The 20,877-nt window shown below is 45.5% G+C and overlaps 1 protein-coding gene across 3 annotated transcripts in view; it reads right to left on the bottom strand.

The window, feature by feature from the left end:
• Positions 1–20,877, bottom strand: part of Flnb (filamin, beta) — a 133,668-nt gene that overhangs the window by 53,640 nt on the left and 59,151 nt on the right. For all 3 annotated transcript variants that reach the window (XM_006518050.2, NM_001081427.1, NM_134080.1), the window contains exons 5-18: positions 16,248–16,366; positions 15,665–15,742; positions 14,027–14,189; positions 13,202–13,399; positions 10,275–10,412; positions 8,688–8,814; positions 7,083–7,219; positions 5,676–5,869; positions 4,963–5,076; positions 4,062–4,205; positions 3,692–3,815; positions 3,262–3,422; positions 1,769–1,859; positions 1,394–1,563 (exon numbers count right to left, since the gene is read on the bottom strand). In XM_006518050.2, the coding sequence (XP_006518113.1) occupies positions 1,394–1,563; positions 1,769–1,859; positions 3,262–3,422; positions 3,692–3,815; positions 4,062–4,205; positions 4,963–5,076; positions 5,676–5,869; positions 7,083–7,219; positions 8,688–8,814; positions 10,275–10,412; positions 13,202–13,399; positions 14,027–14,189; positions 15,665–15,742; positions 16,248–16,366 (1,958 nt within the window). The remainder of the gene's footprint in view (positions 1–1,393; positions 1,564–1,768; positions 1,860–3,261; positions 3,423–3,691; positions 3,816–4,061; positions 4,206–4,962; positions 5,077–5,675; positions 5,870–7,082; positions 7,220–8,687; positions 8,815–10,274; positions 10,413–13,201; positions 13,400–14,026; positions 14,190–15,664; positions 15,743–16,247; positions 16,367–20,877) is intronic.

The following is a 20,877-nucleotide window of genomic DNA, read 5'->3' as shown; positions in this document are numbered from 1 at the left end:
CCTAAGGTCCTACCAGCCTAAGGTCCCACCAGCTTAAGGTCCCACCAGCCTAAGGTCCCACCAGCTTAAGGTCCCACCAGCCTAAGGTCCCACCAGCTTAAGGTCCCACCAGCCTAAGGTCCCACCAGCCTAAGGTCCCACCAGCTTAAGGTCCCACCAGTGCTCAGAACCATCAGTGAGAAAGAACTGCCTGTTAATCACTGTATCTTCTGACCAGGCACAAGGACAGGCGATCTACAAATGTAAGGAACCTTTCAGTGGGACTTCATAAGCGGACAGGAAGAATGTCTAGAGGTAAGAGGCAGCACTTCCATGATGTGGTCCTCAGGTCTTCCCCTAGAGAATGCCTCCCACTGTCAGAGGTACTCCGTATTCCTATGACATTAACTCCAAGGATACAACACCTCTAAAGCAAGAAGGCTAGCTACACACACCCTGCACCCCCATCCTTACTGCACCCCTGCTCTTCCCCGCTTGACTCCCACCAGCCCCTTGCTGAGGGCCCAGGCCATGTGGACTGAGCAGTGTTTCTGCAGACAGCTACCTCTTTGTCCGACAGTTAGCTTGTTTACAAAGGAGGGTCCCTCCCTCCAGTTTGAAAGCATCTCAGAAGCTTAGACTGAGCATTTCTAACACGAGGCATGAATAAAGATCCAGACTCTCCTGCCAGGGTATCTGCCATGCTAACTCTGGAGGTGTGAACATGAAGAAAAACACAATTTTAAAGACTTGTTCAGGTTCAGAATTTCAGTTTTGCAAGATAAGAGCATGGGGAAGCTAGACAGAGGCAATGCCTACGCGGCGCCATCAAGTGTATAGCATACCATTTTGCTATGAGAAGGATGAATTTAAAAATTAAGGAAACAGATATAAACTTGTACAGAAAAGGTAGTTTTTAGACCTTTATTGCATAAAATAACAAATCTGCCTAGACAGCAAAATTCTTCAGAATTCCTGCATTTTGTTAAAGGGAGCCATTTGCAGCCTTAACCGCAGGCTCTGGGCCCTAGGGACTAAAAGCTGAATGGGCTCTTTGAGAAAAGATCCCACTAAAACACCTCATAAAAAAGGTAAACTATGTGCAACTGCCTGCAAAGGAAACTGCAGGTGGGAGCTTTCTATAATTAATAAAAGATTGGGAGTCAGAGGGATGGAGGAGGGAGACTGCATAAGAAAGTAGACCTGGTAGTTTTGTATATAAGAAGTTAGTATTTCTCTGATAAAAATCCCAAATTGAGGTGGGGGAGGGGGCTGCCTTGCTACTTCTCTGGGAATCCCACAGCACCCTCAGGCTCTCACCCAGAGAGGGGAGAGCACCCTGAGGTACCTCCACACACACAGCACTGCGTGGGAAGTGCCTGCGCAGAAAAGCAAGAGGCAGGAAGGACCCTACCTGCTGGGTTGGGGTGTATTTAACAGTATGTGAGTAGTCATAATTATCAATGATATCCAAGTCCTTCACTGCCTCCCCAGGAAGGGGGCTGCTGAACTGCACGTTGAGCGGAGCTTTTCCGGCTCCCTTGGTGTGAACAGTGAAGTGGGTTGGCTTCCCATTTTCCACGCCTGAAAGGACACATGAAACAGGGAGACAGGGTTGGTTAGAGAGGTTTCACTTTTAGAACCAGTCTGACAGGTTTGACAGCAGCAGCAGCCAAACACTGTTGCTGCCACATCAGATGAAGATAAGCCCCTCTAGGTCTAGACAGAACCCACGCTGCAAAGGTTATGGAAGCCTTACCCACCGCCATCTTACCCACCGCCATCTTACCTGCTTTACTCAACCCGGGGCCTTCTGCCTTCACCTTGCTGGCGTCATGGGAAGGGTCAACTTTGACTCTGAAAGGGCTGGCGGGGATTTCCTGAAGCAAAGACACATTTCAGAAGGATGGTACACTAGCAAGATTTTATGGAAAGGACCCAGATGTAGCTGTCTCTTGTGAGACTATGCCGGGGCCTAGCAAACATAGAAGTGGATGCTCACAGTCAGCTATTGGATGGATCACAGGGCTCCCAATGGAGGAGCTAGAGAAAGTACCCAAGGAGCTAAAGGGATCTGCAACCCTATAGGTGGAACAACATTATGAACTAACCAGTACCCCGGAGCTCTTGACTCTAGCTGCATATGTATCAAAAGATGGCCTAGTCGGCCATCACTGGAAAGAGAGGCCCATTGGACACGCAAACTTTATATGCCCCAGTACAGGGGAACGCCAGAGCCAAAAAGGGGGAGTGGGTGGGTAGGGGAGTGGGGGTGGGTGGGTATGGGGGACTTTTGGTATAGCATTGGAAATGTAAATGAGCTAAATACCTAATAAAAAATGGGAAAAAAAAAATCTTACTCACAGCCAGGCATAGACGTCATTCCCACAGCTTGGCTATTGAAACCACAGTGATTAGTGTTTCAGTGATTAAAAAAAAAAAAAGAAGGATGGTTCCTAGAGCACTGTCAGAGTGTAACCTTCTGCCCAAACCCGAAGGACAGAGTTTGCCCCAACACCCTCTTGAAAGCGCTGAGCAACTTCCATGACTGTAGGCAAAGCCTGCACACACTGGGGCAGATCTGGAACCCTGAGAGCACAAACACCCTCATGTCTTGACACCAGATGTTTGGGGACAAAGGATAAAAAAAAAGTACTACTCAGAATAAAGTAAAACCCAACAATATATAGGGTTAGGAGGTAGGAAATACCCTCTAGGAGTAGCGCTGGCCTGGGGAGTGAGAGCTTCAAGGAAGTATTCACGAGAGTGACTAATTGTTCACAAAGAATTACCAGGCTGTGAGAATGAAAGTAGATTAAATTAATTAGGTCGTGCCAACTTAAGATCATTAACTTGAGGCACAGACTGTTCTCCTGAGCTTCCTAATTTTCATATAGTTCATTTTGATCATTAGAATTTCAAAATGCCTTGTTTCAGAGTACTCCTCACAGGACTACATTAACACACAGCTGATGCTTCAAAAAGCTCTTGCTATAAAAGTTTAAGGGCAGAGACCAGAGTTATGCTAAGAGGTCCAAGTGAAGTACATCTAGAAGTTGCCTAACTTTTCAATCAAAAGCTTAGTGAATGCTAGGGTCCTGCTTTTAGCCACTCACAGAAAAGAGTGCAAATTAAGCTTAGCACCCCACCCCCAACTCCTTTTGGTTTTAAGAAAACAGAGAAACTGAACACAGTTCTCAAGGCTAAACAAACAACAACAAAGCAAAAAAGGAGAGATACACAAGGCTCATTCCATTCTGTCCCTCGCAGGCCCCAACGTACCTGAGATGCAAAGAGAACTTTGATGGTATACCGCCCAGGGGCAGGAGGTACGTATTTGACAGTGAATGTGTCATTGGCATTGTGAATAATGTCAAAATCGACATCTTCCTCATCGTCACTTAAAACTCGGGCATCGCACTTGATACCAACACTGACATCACCTGGAACACACAGACCAGCTTATTAGAACCAGTTTGCAAGCAACAACGTGTCTTGAACAGTCACTTCCAGCTTGGGCTAACATACTGCAAGAACAACCCAAGAAAGGGGAGGAAGCAAATTGGGGTTTTGGAAAAGGACACAGAGGATTAGCTAAGATCACCAAGGAGCCAGCACAGCTCATTAGCAAAGTTCTCTGCCCTCCAATGTTAGAACAATGTTCTTCCGAAAGGAGAGACAGTCAGGGGTGGGGGGAGGAACCTCAGCTCACCTTCCCCGGCCTCCGTGCAATCCACTGTAAAGTGAGTAGGCTCATTTGCCTTCAGACCACTCCTCTCCACGCCTGGGCCAAACACTTTGACCTTTTGGGGATGGCTACCTTGCCCAATGTTGACCTAGAAAAATCAGGAACACAGAAAATACATTCTATCAAAAATATTCCTTCCCTGAGTCCAGCCAAAGAGTAGAAATGGCCATTTTGTAAGTCTATAGAGTATTTTGTCCTTTAGGACAAGTTTCTTTTCAAGGCGTGTCCAGAATGGGTTCTTCCTATACGTCTGCCTTGACCATCTGTATACAAAGTGCAGACTCAACACATAGCCAGGGTTTCTCATATGATCAGCATGGGCCTCACAACTTACCCTGTAGGGGCTGTGTGGTATGTTCACACCTCCCCAGACCACAGCGATGGTGTGCTTGATGGCTTTAAGTGGGGTATATGAGCAAGCATAAGTGCCGTCCATCCGACTCTTCATCTGGATGTCAATGGGCTGGCCTTCCCCATCCTGCAAGAGAGCCAGAACCTGAAGCAAAGTGTTTCTCAGTGTCTCCACCAAAAGGGGGTCACTGAGGCTTCTAGAGATGGTCAGTATCCCACCAATTTATCTTAGGAAATCACACAGCAACTGTAACGTGCTAAATACTTCCTATACACAGACCACAGGCAACAACAAGTAAACCCAAAGTCCCCCAAATGCGAGGCCTCACTGGCTCACTCAGGATGATCTTGATGTCCTACCTTGGGCCTCCTAATTACTAGGGATCATGTACATGTTGCTGTGCCCAATTTCATTTATTCACTCGTAATTACTAAGAATAAATGCTGTCTTCTCCCCCACCTAGAGCCAGTGCCACTTAGCACTTCATTTTAATTCCAGAGTTGAAGTCCCTTGGCTAATTTTAACTAAATCAGATAAGATAAGCAATAATCTGAATTTTGATCACAAACCTATTAGTAATTATATAGACCCAGCCAAACTGAAAGACATTATAGAAAAATCTGAAACAAAACAGCCTTCTTTTAACAGAGCATGAATCACTAATACCATGAAAAAACGTTCTGCTATTCCTCCTCCATTAGTGTAGTCCTCATGTCACTGTGGGGTGCTATTACTGCGCCCCATGTACAGGGGAGAGCTCAGGGCTGTGGGGTGCTATTACTGCGCCCCATGTGCAGGGAGAGCTCAGGACCAGATGCATGAGCAACTCCACATTACACCTCTGACCTCACAAGTGCAAGTGGCCCCAGGCCTAGATACTTACCTGCGCCAGTATCTTTAAGGGAGCACTCCCGGCATCCTTAGGATCCACAATGAACTCTGCTGGGTTGTTGATAGTACAACCAGATTTCTCCAAACCCGGCCCATAGGCTTGGACCTAAGGCAAAAACAGAAAAATGAGGATTTTTTTTTTCTGGGTTAAAGAATGGGATGGAGAGTAGGTGTACAAAATGCCTGTTTTTTAGTTAAGGATGGAAATAGGAAGTAAAATTGTAAAATCGGCTGAAATTTTAACACCACAACTAGCTGTTCTTGAAGGAGAAAACACTCTAAAACAAAATCCAAACTAACCCAGCTACCTGCTGTACTCTGAGCTGATAGAAGTTTCTAGTTTCTGGGGCAGATCTTTAGTTGTGCCTTACTTCCCACTTTGAAGGACTGACGGTTGCAGCCACCAGAGGCCAAAGAATAAACCGTGAGATAAAAAGTGCCACACGCTAGTTCATTGATGGTAGTCTAAGGACAGCTATAAAAAGTGGGAAGATGAGCCTCTTCCACAGCACAGGCATGTCCTTTAGCCATCCCAGAAACTCTGGGAGAAGACACTCTCATTCCTGGTCCATCGAGGAAAACGCCAAGAGAGGTACACTACTTTTCCAACATCATGAAAATTCTAAGAGGTTCACATCTCCCCTCAGATCTAACCCACTGCTGTCTGCCATAGGGGAGACAGGGTAAAAGAATGAGTGCACTCACTAGATCTGGGTTGTAGTCTCCTGTGGCAGGGTGGATGAAAGCCATGTATGGGCTGTCCTTGATGTCTTCGTCGTCGCACATGATGTGAACGGCGTATTCTCCAGGCTCCTTGGGCCAGTATTTGACATCACACGAGCCATCGTTCTGATCATCATACTCGATCTTTGCTTGGGAAGGGCCTTCAATGGCAAATCCTGAGGGACAGAACAAAAGGGCCTTCCCGGTTACACATGGTGAGAATTATCTATCCTGGGCTACCACCATCTCCTCTGCCTGCTGGAAAGCGAGGAATGAGCAGAAAATTGAAATCAAGCGTGTCCCTCTTCCATAAAACCAAGGCCACTGGCTCTTGGTGGAAGCATTAGACTGGATGTTTCTGGTTTTCAGATGACATAGAGTGGGGAGGGGTACAGAAGGGCCAGAAAAACCCTTCTATTGAATATACAGCAACATATGCCAAAAGGCTTAACCCAGTGTTTGTTTATCTAAACCCATTTCTGAGCTTTTATCTGAATAAATTAAATGAGGTTATGCACCCAGCATTGTTCATATAACAAGATCTTGTATATAACTGGAAAGCCTAAGAATAGATTAAAACATAACAAAATCCCACAGAAGCCATGGGAAATAAAGGTGTTACCTCCACTCATCTGGGGCATAAAGATATAAAGATATGAGTGTGTACAGGAAAAAGGCCTAAGAGAAGATTAAAAGGTTAATTACTTCCTTAAACTACAAGTATATTCCAAAGTGATTCATCTTTCTACTGGTGGAAATTATATATAATTTCTAATTTTTCCCTCTTTTACTTGTTGCTATACCTAAATAGGTGTCAGTAAAATATAGCTCATTGGCCAACTCCAGGGCTCTAAAGTGTTTTACAGGAATGTAGGCATACCCACTCACTGACGTATTTAATGACTGTTTCAAAGCCACAATGGTAGAGTCACATAATTGTGACAGAGATCATGTCACACACAAGGTGAAAATACCAGGTATGTGGCCTTGTCCAGAAAAAGCCTGACTTCTAATCCATTATGATCACATGTTTTATCAGATATCCACTTAAAATATATTCAGTTATGTGCCAAATAATATATTTACTTTTTCGAGTTTGAGCAAGATGTACCAAGCCATCTATTTAAGGGTTAGTTACCAATATTTGTCTATGATATTGTATGTGCTGTTTAGCATACCACCACCCCACTCCCAGGAAATGGTGAATAAATAATCAAGTGTCACAGGCATTGGACAACTGAAAGCAAGAAGGAAAATAAGAACTAGAACTCTACAGCCTCCAGAGGAGGCTTTGGCTAGCCAGGCGGCCAGGAGGCCATGTGAGGCTCGAACACTAGGCACCTCGTTACTCAGCCTTGCAGAAGTGGCTGGGCAGCTGCCTCTACTTACCCAGAGTTCCAACCTCAGAACCAATGGATTCCACCACAAAATCTGCTGACCGACCAACAATGCCGCCGTGGAGTCCAGGGCCCCATGCACGGACTTTCTGCATGCCTGCTTCAGGGCCAACTTGAACTTCAAAGGGGCTAGCCGGAAGGAAGGAAAAGAAGAGGATCATAGAAGGGACTGCTATAACCATGAACTCTTAACATAACTCTTTCCACTTGCCTGATCTTTTGTACAGAGGCTGAAGCTCTAGGCAAGTTTTTTCCCCCCACACTGGTCACCCCCACAGCCATTGTTATGTCAACAATATAATGTAATATGGTTGCTTTGGGAGCTGGGAGTAACTGGGCTGTCCCTCAAGCAACACACTTGCTCTGGTTTGCTCATTAGTGAGTGACCTTTAGTAGGCAGGGCCCTCTAGAGTGGAAGCCTTAAAGATAAGAATGTCCACATTTTTCGTCCTCCTACCTATGCTATAACAAGAGAAGTAGTTTGAATGGGCTTTATGTCATTCATATGTGATCAAACATGCTTTAACTTTGGCAAGGGAAGTTTCTAATAAGTGTGCTTAGACACTGAAAACCCTACTTAAGAGGTCCCCTTACCCTTGGTTTTATTTTCTTACATTTCAAATGCAGTCTGCAGACACTGAAAACCCTACTTAAGAGGTCCCCTTACCCTTGGTTTTATTTTCTTACGTTTCAAATGCAGTCTGCAATGTATCATTTTGAGATTAATAGTGGCCCAGTGCTTGGCCATGATGCCTACAATATTCTTTTCACTTTATCTCACTGTATACGCATTATGTCAGCGAACACCACAAGAAGGGGAAGTCCCACACAATGTGGTATAGTTCGTTAAGACCACAGTCACGTAACTTCCATTCTGCTGCCTCGCTGCTATTGCTATCAGTCTCTTATTGTGTCTATTTTATAAATTAAACTTTCTCATGGGTATGCAAGTCTAGAGGGGGAAAACGCCACATGACGTTGCCTGGGGTTGGTTTCAGGCATATATTTATCGTTTTAGAAGGTAACTTTATGGACAAGGGAGGACTACTATAAAGCTCAATTACTTCTCAAGACAAACAGAATGTATTCAAAGTTTAAACTGCCCTCAGGAGAGTGGCAGAGCACAGGGGTCCAAAAAGGAAACTGCAATAGCCCCAGGTGTGGCCGGGGGTCCCTTGTCCCTGAAGGCATTCACATAGATGGGTTTTTATGTAAAAGCCATAGCCGACTGTGCCCACGGCATCTGTGAACAGAGGCACTCATTGAAAAGGAGAGCCTTAGCTTATATAAGGCTGTATAGACACACAGCCCGTTTGCTCTCTATTACAGCTCTTTCTGGTTTCCCTGCCTCCCACCAGGCACAAACCACCAGCATTTGATTTAAAGCAGGGCAGCTGAAACCACAGTGACTTTCTGCTGCTTTTGAGCATAAGCCAAGTGTCTGTGCTGTTCTGAAAAGGCGGGGATGGGGGGGAAGCTTCTAACAAAGCAGATCTCTCTTCCCTCTGGCAGCCTGGGAGGCAGAGCGCTCCCTCCTGCGAGCCTGTCACAGGCTGAACACACCTCTGGACAAGGCCCATCTCCAACCCGGACTCACCTCTTGGGAATGTGGTGCCCCCCCCAGGTAACTGCAACGCTGTATTTCCCTGGTGTGCTGGGGTAGTACTCAAATGAGTAGACCCCATCCAGAAAGCCCTTTTGTTTGACCAGCTCCTCCAGGCCCTCTGTGGAAAGCAAGCAAGCACACAGCTTTTGCAGTATAATCCTTGGCTTACAAGGAGACTCCCCACAAGACACAGGCAATGTACAAAAACTAGACTCTGAATGTGAAATCTCCCTCAAAAGCTGGGAGCGGTTTCCAAAACTAAAACCAGAGCCATCCCAGCCTCCAGGACAGAGAAATGGAAGACTTCCCAGCTAACTGGCTTCCAAAAGCTCTCAGCTGGTGGAGGCTGAGCTCTTAGACCAGATGGGTCGTTTGCTGTGTCTCAGTGTTTTCCGACAGTCCCAGCTGCCTTTGCCCCCCACCCCCACTGCCCCACAGACACTGGAAGAAAGCTCATCTTTGTGATTACTTGTCAAGGACTAAGCACCTATGAATCGTTTCCTGCTAAAGCAGGACAGCGAAAGAAGAAAGTTCTTTCTTATAAGCTATTTAGGAGAAGCCAGATTTTAGGTTCTATCCACAATTTTGGATCTAGCCATCAGGCAGAAACCTGTTTTATGTTATGAGTTAAGAAGGACTCTGAGGTCAGAAAACAACACCTCTTTGGCTCCTGTTGCAACAAACTGAGCAGGGGTAGTGGACTGTGGGTGGGTGAATGGATAGATGGACAGCTGCAGAGCTACTTGCACTTGGCTCTAGGTCTGGGCAGTAGAACCTTGGCTGCCCTTGGGGCAAATCCTTCCCCAAGGCTCTGAGCTTTGAGCTCACACAGCTTTGAACTCCTGGACGCAGACTAACACTAATACGGAGGACGAGAGAAACATGGCGTAGGAAACACAAGCCTGTACAGACTTAGAACTAACGCCAAGTGCGACTACAGAGCTGCCTCTCTGTTCCTGGGAAGACGGGAGACAGGAGATGCTGACCTCATGCCTGCTGTCTCCGTCCCAAAGGAGGAAGGAGGAACAAGGTACTGCAGAGACTTAACTCTGCCAACCACCTACAAAGAAAACCATTCTAGGACATTTTATTCTCCTATAAGCAGCGATCATACTAATACAGTAATTGATATAATTTCATAGTCTATAAAATGTAAAGGGTACTGGAGAAATCATTGGCTTTTAATACTGTGCTTGGATCCCAGGTCAGAAAACCCCAATCCATGTGAGTCTGTAAGAGTCTTCCACTTTATACCTAGGTCTCTTCAATTAATGGGGTGGGGGATGTGGTGGGGGGAGGGATATGTTGTCCTCAAAGCAGTATTTTTCCAACTTCCTTACAGCTTTGTTTCCTATCCCAGAGGTCTGAATATATTAATATATAAGGCTGTCAAACCACTCACTGGTCTTGCCAATCTATATCCAGGGCACATGTTACAACTCTACAACTTGATCTCTAAAGAGCATAGATAGGACTCAAATCTCTGTCACAGCTCTCTAGGAGATACCAATCAGGACTGACCAATAAATATATCATGGCTGAAGAACTAACTAAGGTTTATTTGAGATAAATACTTACTAGGGCCCTTCACAGTTACACCAAGCTCTCCGCTTCCAGCAGCCTTGGTGTCCACCTTAAAGTCTGCAGTCTCCCGGATCCGGACACCTTTGGGCTGCAGACCTCGGCCGCTGGCTCTGCAGGCATTTGGGTTGCAGGCTACAAACAGAGTTTTGACATCAGTTCAACCTTTTAATATTTTGCAAAAGACAAGAAAATTAGGGTATCTTGGGCCTCCCCCATACCCGCCAAGAAAATGGTTGCTTTACACAAAGAGCATCCAACAGCTAATGCCAGGGGCCCTGCTGAGGAAGCACAGCAGCCAGGAAGGAACACCATGACTGTCCAGCCTCACCACACAAGCGCTGGGCACCATCAATGGGAGAGCCGTGACTCCACACTGTGGGGCTCCTGTACTGGCTTTTAGCCTTTTGTGAGCAGGGGGGGATTAAGACTGACTGCTGAACACTAGCCTGACCTCACGGCCACACTCCAGGGTCCAGTGACTGGGAATCCTATGCGTTTTCAAGTCTACTTGGAAAATGCAGTGCTTGAAATATCCGTCTGAGCTCCAAAGCACGGGCCAGACATTTCTGAAGATCTGGGCATAGCTGTTGTCTTGCATGTGAATAGCTGGACAAGATAACAAAAAGCTCTCAGCCAAAGGTGGCTGTGACAAAGCTCCTGGCATCTACAAAGCAAGCCTCAGCAGAAAATGCCATGGCTAACATGACTTCTGATCTCCTTTAAAAACCACAAGGACAAAAATTATGGTAATGGCTAATATTCTTCACTTGACAGAGTCTAGAAACTACTCTTCCAAGTGGGGTCAGGAGGAGGCTTAGAAAGACATAGATTCTTCCTAGAGATCCTTTGCCCAACATGAACAGCTTTCTCCTTAAGTAGAAATGGGAAGTTGATGGGTTCAATGTCCTGTTGTCTATGCATTGGCTTTTCCTCTCTAAACAGCACATACAACAGCCTTTATTCACGGGCTCCAGAAGCAGATGGAAGGTACTTGCTCATTAGATACAACCTCCCTATGTTGGTTATGTGGCAAGCTATTACTCCCCAGACGGGAACAGAGACATCCTTGCAGTTAGAGATCATGTTGGATTGTTCATGGAAGAACATGGTGTACGGTGGCACTTAATGGCCAGTAACATCGGTTTTCCTCTGTTAAAGACACCTAATATGTGTGTATTGAAGGTCTAAGGATGGAAACCATGGTCCTGTACATGTCTGGTGAGCACTCTAACACACACTGACACACACACATACATACACACACAAACCCCTATGGAAATACAGAGCACAGTCAACAGGCTAAACATGGGAAAAAAGACTGTAACTGCTCAGTCCCTAGAGCACTCAGCCAACTCAAACACTCGGCCAACTCGACTGAAGAGTTTGTGGGATGTGCCAGATCCACTGCCATCCCTCAGCACCTTGCTCAGGCTGGGATCTGGCTATACATGCCGTGATCACTATCGCCTGCACAGGAACTTCCTTTAGTCACTCGGAAGCAGCACAAAGAACTGGCAAAATACACCCGACCCAACCAGCCCTTACCAAAGCAAGAGCCTCTGGCCCAGAGCTTGCAAATAGGAAGCCAGCAGCTTCAGGGTCCAGGCTGGCCCAGAGACAGGATTCAGAAGGAGGAGCCAGGTCTGCAGGTGCAGAGGTGGAGGACAGAAGAGGGAGAGGCAAGTCCGGTTAGAAAAGGCAGCACAGTTGGAAAACAGCAGTAACAACAGAAAAGAGCAACAAGGACTGGGAGAGGGAGGGGAAGGGGGAGGGGGGAGGGGGAGAGGGAGGGGGAGGGGGAGGGTGCCTTTAATATAAGGGGAAACCCACGCTCCTGGTTGCTGAGGGGTTCGGCAGAGTAGATACGGGCATGCCAACGGACACTACGGTTCTTCTGAGACCGACAATGCCAAAGCCTCAGTGAGTCCACCTGCCAACTGGGGGCCAATGCAGCTGGGCTGAGTGCCAGACAGCCAGTAAAGTGCCTGGACTGTAGGGACCTGCTGCCGCCAAGCCTGTTCCTAGACACCAAAACCAGCACACTTCAGTCTCTGCGCACGGATTCCATAGCCCTTCTAGAAAAGGGCTTGAACAAAAAGATCTTGCTATAATAAGGTTTTAAAGGTGGTGGTCGTGGTGTGTGTTTTAGTGTGTGTGGTTTATGTGAGTGTCTGCCAGATGTGTGCAGGTGCCCAAGGAAGCCAGAGAGAGCATCAGAAGCCCTGAAGCTGGAGTTACAGGGGGAACAGTTAGTGCGAGGCTGCTGGAAACTGAATACAGGTCCTCTGGATACCCAGGAGGAGTGGCCACCACCGAGCCGTAGCTCCAGCCCACTTCAGATACGCGTTTAAAAATATTTGCATGGACTTTATTGACTGGCTTCCCTAATCTGAAAACTTAAAATCTGAAATATAAAACTATTTAGAATCACATTAGTGCACAGTTTTATCTTGTTTTGTTTTGTTTTCTGGGTTTTGAAGTAATCTAGTTTGCAGATTAGCGATACTCCATCTGTGATACAGACTGGACTTAAAATGTTCCCTAAGGGTACAAGTGTTGAAAATGTGGGATTTGGCAGAAAGAAGTCAGATCACTGGAAGCTTGCCCTGGAAAGGACTGGCGAGATCCTAGCCTCTCTCCACCTCTTCTTGGCTTCATGGCTTCCTTGTGGTAAGCAGCTCCTTTGCCACATGTCATGTATGTGCTCATTGTAGCTACACAGCATCACCACAGGCCCAAGTGATCATGGCCGTGAGCCATACATATAATTTCATCATCTATTAATTAATGTGATCATTTCCGATGTTTTGACACAGGGAGGAAAGCAGAGGAACACAACTTGTGTTAGCACTAATATCCGGAGGATGAAGGGAGCCCAGGTCTGTCAGTCTCCATGACAGGTAGAGTTGGTCAGTACTTACCTTCCCCAATTTGTACACCAAAGGGACTCTTGGGAATGGCATCCCCAGCAAAGGAGACCTTGACCACATGGGGGCCAGGCTGCACTGGTTTGTAGACACATCTATACACCTGGTTTCCTCTGTCTTCCACCAGCAGCTCCACGCTGTTCTTGCCCTGGGGATCCTCCACCTCAATGCCGATGTCCCCCACGCCAGCTCCTGTGAAAAGAACGGCCACTCCATGAGCACCCCTTCCCCTCTGAAAGCTCTGCCAACCAGTGCACAGTGCAAACAGAAAGGGCCACTCAGGCCAGGCTGAACCAGCTGAATGTCTGTACCAACTGTCATTCTTTTTCTTAAAAGAAAAAAAAAAAAAACTGAAAAGAAAGCTGCCATGTGATGACTCATGCTTTTAATCTCAGCACTCAGGAGGTAGAGGCAGATGGATTTCTGAATTTGAGGCCAGCCTGATCTACAGAGCAAGTTCTAGGGCAGCCAGAGCAACACAGAGAGAGCCTGTCTCATTAAAAAAAAAAAGAAAAAAGAAAGCTAAGAAATTGATATTATTCATCTTATTTGTGCAGTCCACTTCTTCCACTTTTCCATAAAACTTAGTCTAGCACATGGCTGGTAACATTTAGTATAGACTGAAATTTGTACAAAAATTGATTACTTCTCAATCAGGGACAAGAGTGAAGATATGTAAAAATACAACTAGCTCATGAGAAAAAGTTGTTTCATCAATTAAAAAGACAAAAGGTTTGGGTGCCCAAACCCTCCTGAGGATTCTGTGTTAGACCCTGCAAGACCAGCAAAGGTCAAAACCCTGGGAGAGAGATACATTACCAGCTGTGTAGATGTCAAAATAGGTAGGCTTGTTGGCAATGTTCCCTGTAGTTTCCAGCCCTGGGCCTTTTGCAGTGACTTTGCTGGCATCTCCTTGGGCTTTGTCAACATTCACTTCAAATGGGCTCTTAGAAATGTGCTGTCCTGCAAAGAGGACGATGACCTACAAGTGACAAGAGAGAGGTAACAGCTTCTCCCTGGTTGGCAAGAACACTATCCAACCCCACACACAACCTTCTCTCACCTTCCTCGGGATTGTATACCCAATGGTGGATGGCAACACAAGCCCTAAAATCAGGGAAAGTGGCCAGAATTGAATCACTACCTGGACCCATCAGGCATATGGCAATGCCCATGAAATCCCGGTCTTAAACCAAAAGTACGTACATCAGATGCACTTGGGTATGGGCATCCCCTCCCTCCCAGGTGTGCTTGGTTCTAACCCAGATCTCTGAGCTATCCAGTCTCCGGTTCCAGGCCATCCAGGTAGTGTCAGACATGGGATCCCTCTTGTAGCATGGGCCTCAAGTGAGACCAGTCATTGGCTGGCCACTCCCCTCCCTACCCTGCCCCCAAATTTTGCACCACTATTACCCCAGCACATCTTGTAGGGTACTTGGCCCTTCTAACAGAAAATAAAACGACCACTTATACTTAGATCTCTAGGCAAGGGGTTTCTTTAGTAATGCAGATAAGGTCGCTGCACTCTCAGAATAAAGTTCATCATTCCAAGAACATAGTTAGAGTTTTCACGGACCAAGATCATTTCCAGATAAATGCATTTGAAACAAAATATAATGACTTCTGTCTAAAACTTTAGCAAAACTTTCTCATCTTGGGATATTTTAAGAGGACTAGGTTTCCAGTGAATCTACTAATAATTAATGAATTAATTAGATTTAAATGTTCTTTTTTAAGATTTCATTCTCGTAGATTCATGGAGTTCTGGAGTAAGAAGAATCCTGGTGAATTCACAAAAGCTCAAGGCAGAAATTCAGAACCTGTCTTAAAGCCTGAGCATGCCATAGGAGGATTGGTTTCTGTGTGGCAAAGGCTCTCTTCCCGTAGAAGACACAGTCCTTGGTTAGCCCTTGCTGTAGCCTATGCTCTCAGCTCTTGCCTGATGGAACCATGCTGGAATGGTCTCAGATACGATGCTGAGGTGAAGGGCCTGGAGGCTCTCCCTGCCACTCCTCAGAAGCTGAGTATATTCCTTGCTGCTGCTAGTGAGCTGAACTTGTGTGTCCTCTGGGCTCAAGACCAGTACACAATCTGGCCTATCACAAAGAGGAATGAGTAAGAAAGCATTCAGGACAGAGGCTGCAGTTTATTCACTACATTATCTATACTCCAGACAGACAGCTTCAATCTGTAGGAACTCATGTGCAATTAGGGGGAGGAAATCAGGACATCACGAATGACTCCCCTGGGGAATATAGACAACCGAGATGTGCTACCTAATGCCAAGTCTGATTTATTAGGGATTCTACTTTTTTTTTTTTTTGATAAATGAGATTGCATAATCCTAACCTAAGTAACTTATGACTTTTGCCTAGTATGTAGAGATCCTACATTCTACATCCAGCACTGTACAAACACTGCCAAAAACCAAGCCGCGGCCATGGCGCCTTATCTTACTTTATGCAGGCCGGTGACTTTGGGCAGATACTCCACAGAGTATGTCTTGTTCTTGTCACTGTCTGGGGTCACACGTGCCTAGAAGAGAGGATGATTATCAATTAGAGAAGGTGAAAGGTATGCATCAGTATGAAGCCGACTCACTGGATCGTTTATTGGTCTGCTGACTGTTACAAGTGTAGAAGATGCCAGTCTTGGTTTTACGAACAAAAATACAACAAGAAGTTGGGCAGAGACCCTGCCCCAGAGGAAGCTAGACAATATGGCAGAGTATTTATGAGTTCAGATCATGCTATGATCAGATCAGAGACCCAAAGATGGTCAGGAGAGGAAAATCAGGACACCTCAATTGACAAGTCCCATGTCTCACCCCACCTATCATTTGCGTCATCAAACACTGTGTCTGTGTTAATCAGTGAATACTGCTCTCAAGGCACAGCGCTCAGGCAGCTGCTTCAGCCGCCACAAGCCTCGGGATTCTTTGGTAGCTTTTTGGCTGAGTGTTGTGAGGACCTGAATATGCAGTCTCTGGTCTCGTGACTGGCCTAATGACTCCGGAGGGAGGTGGCATCCTCCAGCGTACCTCTTCCTTGTTTCCTTCTGGGTCCTCAACAAACACCATCACATCTCCTTGTCCAGCGCTGATGGTATCTACCGTGAATTTGGCTGGCTGCTTCACCATGTTTCCAGTAGGTTCGATTCCTGTCATGAGTTTACACAGTAAATTTTAAACTGGGCCACGTCTACAACCCACTATATGTTTTTCTTTTTCTTATTTAGGAGATGGGAACAAACTGCCATGAAGGAATAACCAGATAGGTTCAAACTCTTATTTTCTTCATGTTACCTAGCCGATATCCAATTTAAAAATATTCGAGAGTTTCAGAGAGTGGTCCACAAAACAGTGAAAATGCACACTGGTAGTAGCTAGCAGAAGGACCTGCCTTTGCGAGGTCGTGCAGGAGAAGGAAGTTGCACATTTCTTTAAATAACACTGTACATATACTTTAAAAAAGTATCCCCCTATTATTTGCAATTAGACGTTTAATTTTAAGAAGGTTAAATAATAGGTAGACTCAAAGACAAATACCCCATATTTTTCTCACATGTGAAATCTAGACTTATATATAAATTATATGAAAAGTAGGAACAAGACCTTGTGGGAAAAGGAGTCTTCAGAAGGAAACCAAAGAGTAACGGGGTAAAGCAAGTCAGATCTGTGTGTTTTCTCTAACATGGAGAACCTAGATACTAGAAAGTTAGGTGAGGAGCTAGAGAGATGGCTCAGCTGTGAAGAGTACTTGTCACCGTTGCAAAGGACCTGGGTTCCAGTCCCAGCACCTACATGCTGGTTAACAGCCATTTATAACTCCAGTTCCAAGGGATTGGAAGACCTCTTCTGACCTTCCTCAAACAGCACCAGGATTTGGGGGTTGGGGGAAGGAGAAAGGGGAAGTGCAATGACGGGGGTGGGGTGGGGGGTGGGGGGGTGGTAGCAATGGTGCAAAGTGATGATACTTATCATGACCAGAGTACTAAAAATTATATGATCAAGACACAGAGCATTTCATAACCACAAGGATCCCTCGTGTTGCCCTTTTAGGATTCCCACCCACTTCCCTTCCGCCCCACCCTCTTCTTATCCTGACAACCACTAATCTGTTCTCCATCTCTGTAATTTTACCATTTCAAGAATGTTACATAAGTGGAGTCATATATTAGGCAACCTTATGGTATCGGTCCTTCTAACTGAGAATCCCATCCATTCACGTGGGCCGCTGATGCTTTTTCACTGATGAGTAATGTTCTATGCTATGCAACTGTTTACCCTCTCCCACCAAGGGACGTCTGGGTTACATCCAGCTGTCTATCATTTCCAAAGCTGCTATGAACATTCAGACATAGATTTTGTGAGAACTTAAATCAAGTGTAAAGTTCTATGTCTATATCTTCCTCCTAACATGGTTCCTCACACAGAGCCCCTAAAACGCCCTGTAATGTCCAATGTGGGTCCTGATGTGGCAAGGACCGGATCGTGGTATATGGCACCTAAGCTTCCTGTAATTGCCTGGGTTGATAAGCTTTTGGTGGGAATCTCAATCTGGAGCTGTCACCAGCAGAAAGCCAGGCTTGAGAATCTAGAAGTTTCTGTGTTCTTCCAGAAACATGGCCCATGCCAACTCTCAGGATCCCTTAAACCCCAAGGATAGAGAGCACTTTTCATCCTAGAATATTGTCAGGACACCTGGGTATTTCCTGAGCTCCGAGTTACTGCCTAGCCTAAGCACGTCACAGGAAACTCAGATTTGGAGCCCAGTAAGAGAGAAATTGTAAATAAGTCCACTACTTGAACCAGTGTCTAGTGCTGACCTTCAGTTCCTCTGCAAATGCCAGGCAGCAGCTATGAGATGAACTGATTTGTTGGGCAGAAGCTAAGTATGGGGAGAAGGAGACCGAGAGTTCAGCTGTGGCTGAGATAGGCCAGGGCCGATGCGAGCAACTGCTGTCGTGAATGAGATTTACACGTCTACTGGTAGGTGTCTACTGAGAACATGGGCTCTTTTCTCACTATGGCAGCACACACATATAAGATTAGAATGACACAGGATGTCTGGACCACTTCACATCAGTAATGTGGGGGTCCAGGCAAGGTTTTTCAAAATACAGATATATACATACATATATAGGTATATATTTAAGACTTGAAAGTTTTGGGGGAGTTGTTTGATTTGGTTTGGTTTTGTTTTTAATTTTTGATGAAGTTGTAATTTTTTGCTCTTCTTGAGCTTTTGGTGTCAAATCCCAGAACTCTTTTTTCCCCTAACCCTAGATTTCAGATTCTCATTGTTTTCCCTCTGAGGTGGGTTTGATGCATGTCGCATATTCATATTCAGATTCTCATTGTTTTCCCTCTGAGGTGGGTTTGATGCATGTTGCATATTTAAATGGTTCAGTTTGAGCTGATTTTTGAGTTAGGTATGATTCTATTTTTAAAAGTTATTTATTTTGTGTGTATGGACGTTTATTCCTCTATTTCTGTGTACCACGTGTGTGTCTGGTACCCATGGAGAACAGAAGACGACACTGGATCCCGTGGGACACTTCAGTCATGACGTGGGCACCGGGACTTGAACCCTGATCCTCTGGTAGCACAACCAATGTTCTCAGCCAGTGGCCATCTCTAGCCGCTTGGGTGTAATGTTTTGTTTGTTGTTTACAACGGGGTTTCTCTATGTAGCCCTGGCTGCCCTGGAACTCAGGGTTCCACCTGGGCTAGAATCTTCCAGCAATGTCAGAGCAGCTTGGAAGCTGTGCTTCCGACACCGTACTGATTCCTGTCACACATCTTTCAAAACCCAAGTGCCTCAGCTCCCTTGCCTTTCTTCTTTTGACATATACTTGGAATTTTGTTGACACCTACAAAAAAAATTCTGTTTTCTTTTCTTTTTATTTTGATTTTTGGTGCTAGGAACTGACCTCGTGTGTACTAGGCAGGTATACTGAGGCTGAGTTCATTGCCAAAACTTCAATTGCAATGCACTGTGACAGTTCAAGGAGAACCCATGACTTTGTTCCAGTCTCTCTTCTTACTCAGGCCTTTTATTTAGTTCTTAGATTATAAATCATGTGTGTGTTTTATTACACTCACACCAATTTTCTTTTCTATGTGACAGTAAATGGTGTGCCATTTTAAATTTCAGGATCCACATGTGTATTATACCATGTATAACTAGAATAGATTCTGGCGGGTCACTTTTGTGCCTAAGAAAGCTTTATTCTCCTTTGGGACTGACCTTTTTATTTTATTTATTTTTTTAATTTATTTTGAGAGGGTCTCACCATGTAGTCTGGCTGGTCCTGAAACCTCAGAAACCTCCTTTGCCTGTAATTAAAGGTATATGTCACCACACCTGGCTTTTCTCATTTTTAATTGTTGGAAAGTCAGTTTGGACCACCACATCGTGGCCAGTTTTGTTTCTGACTTTTCTGCTGTCCCCCCACGTCCTACCTAACATCACCATTCAAGCCCCCTTAGTATGTTGCAACAGCAGGCACCACCCTGATCCAGATCTTATCAGTGAAAGGCTGGGTGTTCTGAGAAGTCAGGCAGAGCTTCTGTGGCAGTTACTCTACACTGGAACTTTCTCCTTCCCCTTTTTGGAGTCTTATCATAGATGATGGTTGAATTTTGTCACTTGCTTTTTAATCATCATTATGATCAACCATGTTTCTTTATTTTCATTCACTAACCTGTTTCTATAATCTAGTTGGTTTCTATAATCTATTGACAAGTTTTTTAATAGTGGACCAGCCTTACACTGCTAAAAGAAACCTCATTTAGACACAAAGTGTGACTGATTCATTTTGTGGGTGTGTATATGATGCATATATGTGTGTGTGTGTGTGTGTGTGTGTGTGTGTGTGTGTGTGTGTGTGTGTGTGTGTGTGTTTCATGATGTGTTTTTATATCTATAGTCCACTGGTCTCTGTGTTTTGTTATTGGCTCTGGTGTTTCATAAAGTGAGGTTGCTACCTCAGCTGGTCGGCTTTTGTCAACTTGACACAAGCTAGAGTCACTGGGAAGAGAGAACCTCAATTGAGGAATTGCCTCCCTCAGCCTGGGCTCTGGGCAGGTCTGTGGATTATGTTGATTAATGACTGACGTGGGAGGACCCAGCCTACTGTGGGTGTAGGTACAACCTAGTGTAACCTACCCACTCCTGGGCAGGTAACACTGTAGAAGAAAGCAGACTGGACAAGAGCAAGCCAGTAACCATCAGCCCTCTATGGCCTCGCTTCTTCGGGGGTGGGGCAGGGCTGGGTGGATGAGTGGTGGTGGTGGTGTCAGGGTGGGGATGGGGGAGGGGGAGGGGTTAGAGGGGGGTGCTCTAGCTTGAGCTCCTGCTCAGGCTTCCCTCAGAATGGACTGTAAACCCTCCCTCCCTCCTTCCCACAAGCTGCTTCAGTGCATTTCACTACAGCAGCAGAAAGCAAAATAGAACAGCAAGTGCTCTCATCCCTTATTTAAGACAATAAAAATCTGTTTTGTTTCTTCTCTAAGTGTTTGGGAGAATTCCCCAGTGACCTCACTCACCCCTGGAGGTTTACAGGAGTCCTTACAATTTTACAAATTAAATTTCCTGAATGTTTACAGGCTCACCCAGGTTATCTTTTAAAATATGGCCACAGTAGTAGTTATTTTTGCCATCACA

The sequence above is a fragment of the Mus musculus genome, chromosome 14 (assembly GCF_000001635.26).
Source record: "Mus musculus strain C57BL/6J chromosome 14, GRCm38.p6 C57BL/6J".
Lineage (NCBI taxonomy): Eukaryota > Metazoa > Chordata > Mammalia > Rodentia > Muridae > Mus > Mus musculus.
The sequence above is the reverse complement of the archived record's forward strand: the minus strand, read 5'-3'. Positions and strand labels throughout refer to the sequence as shown.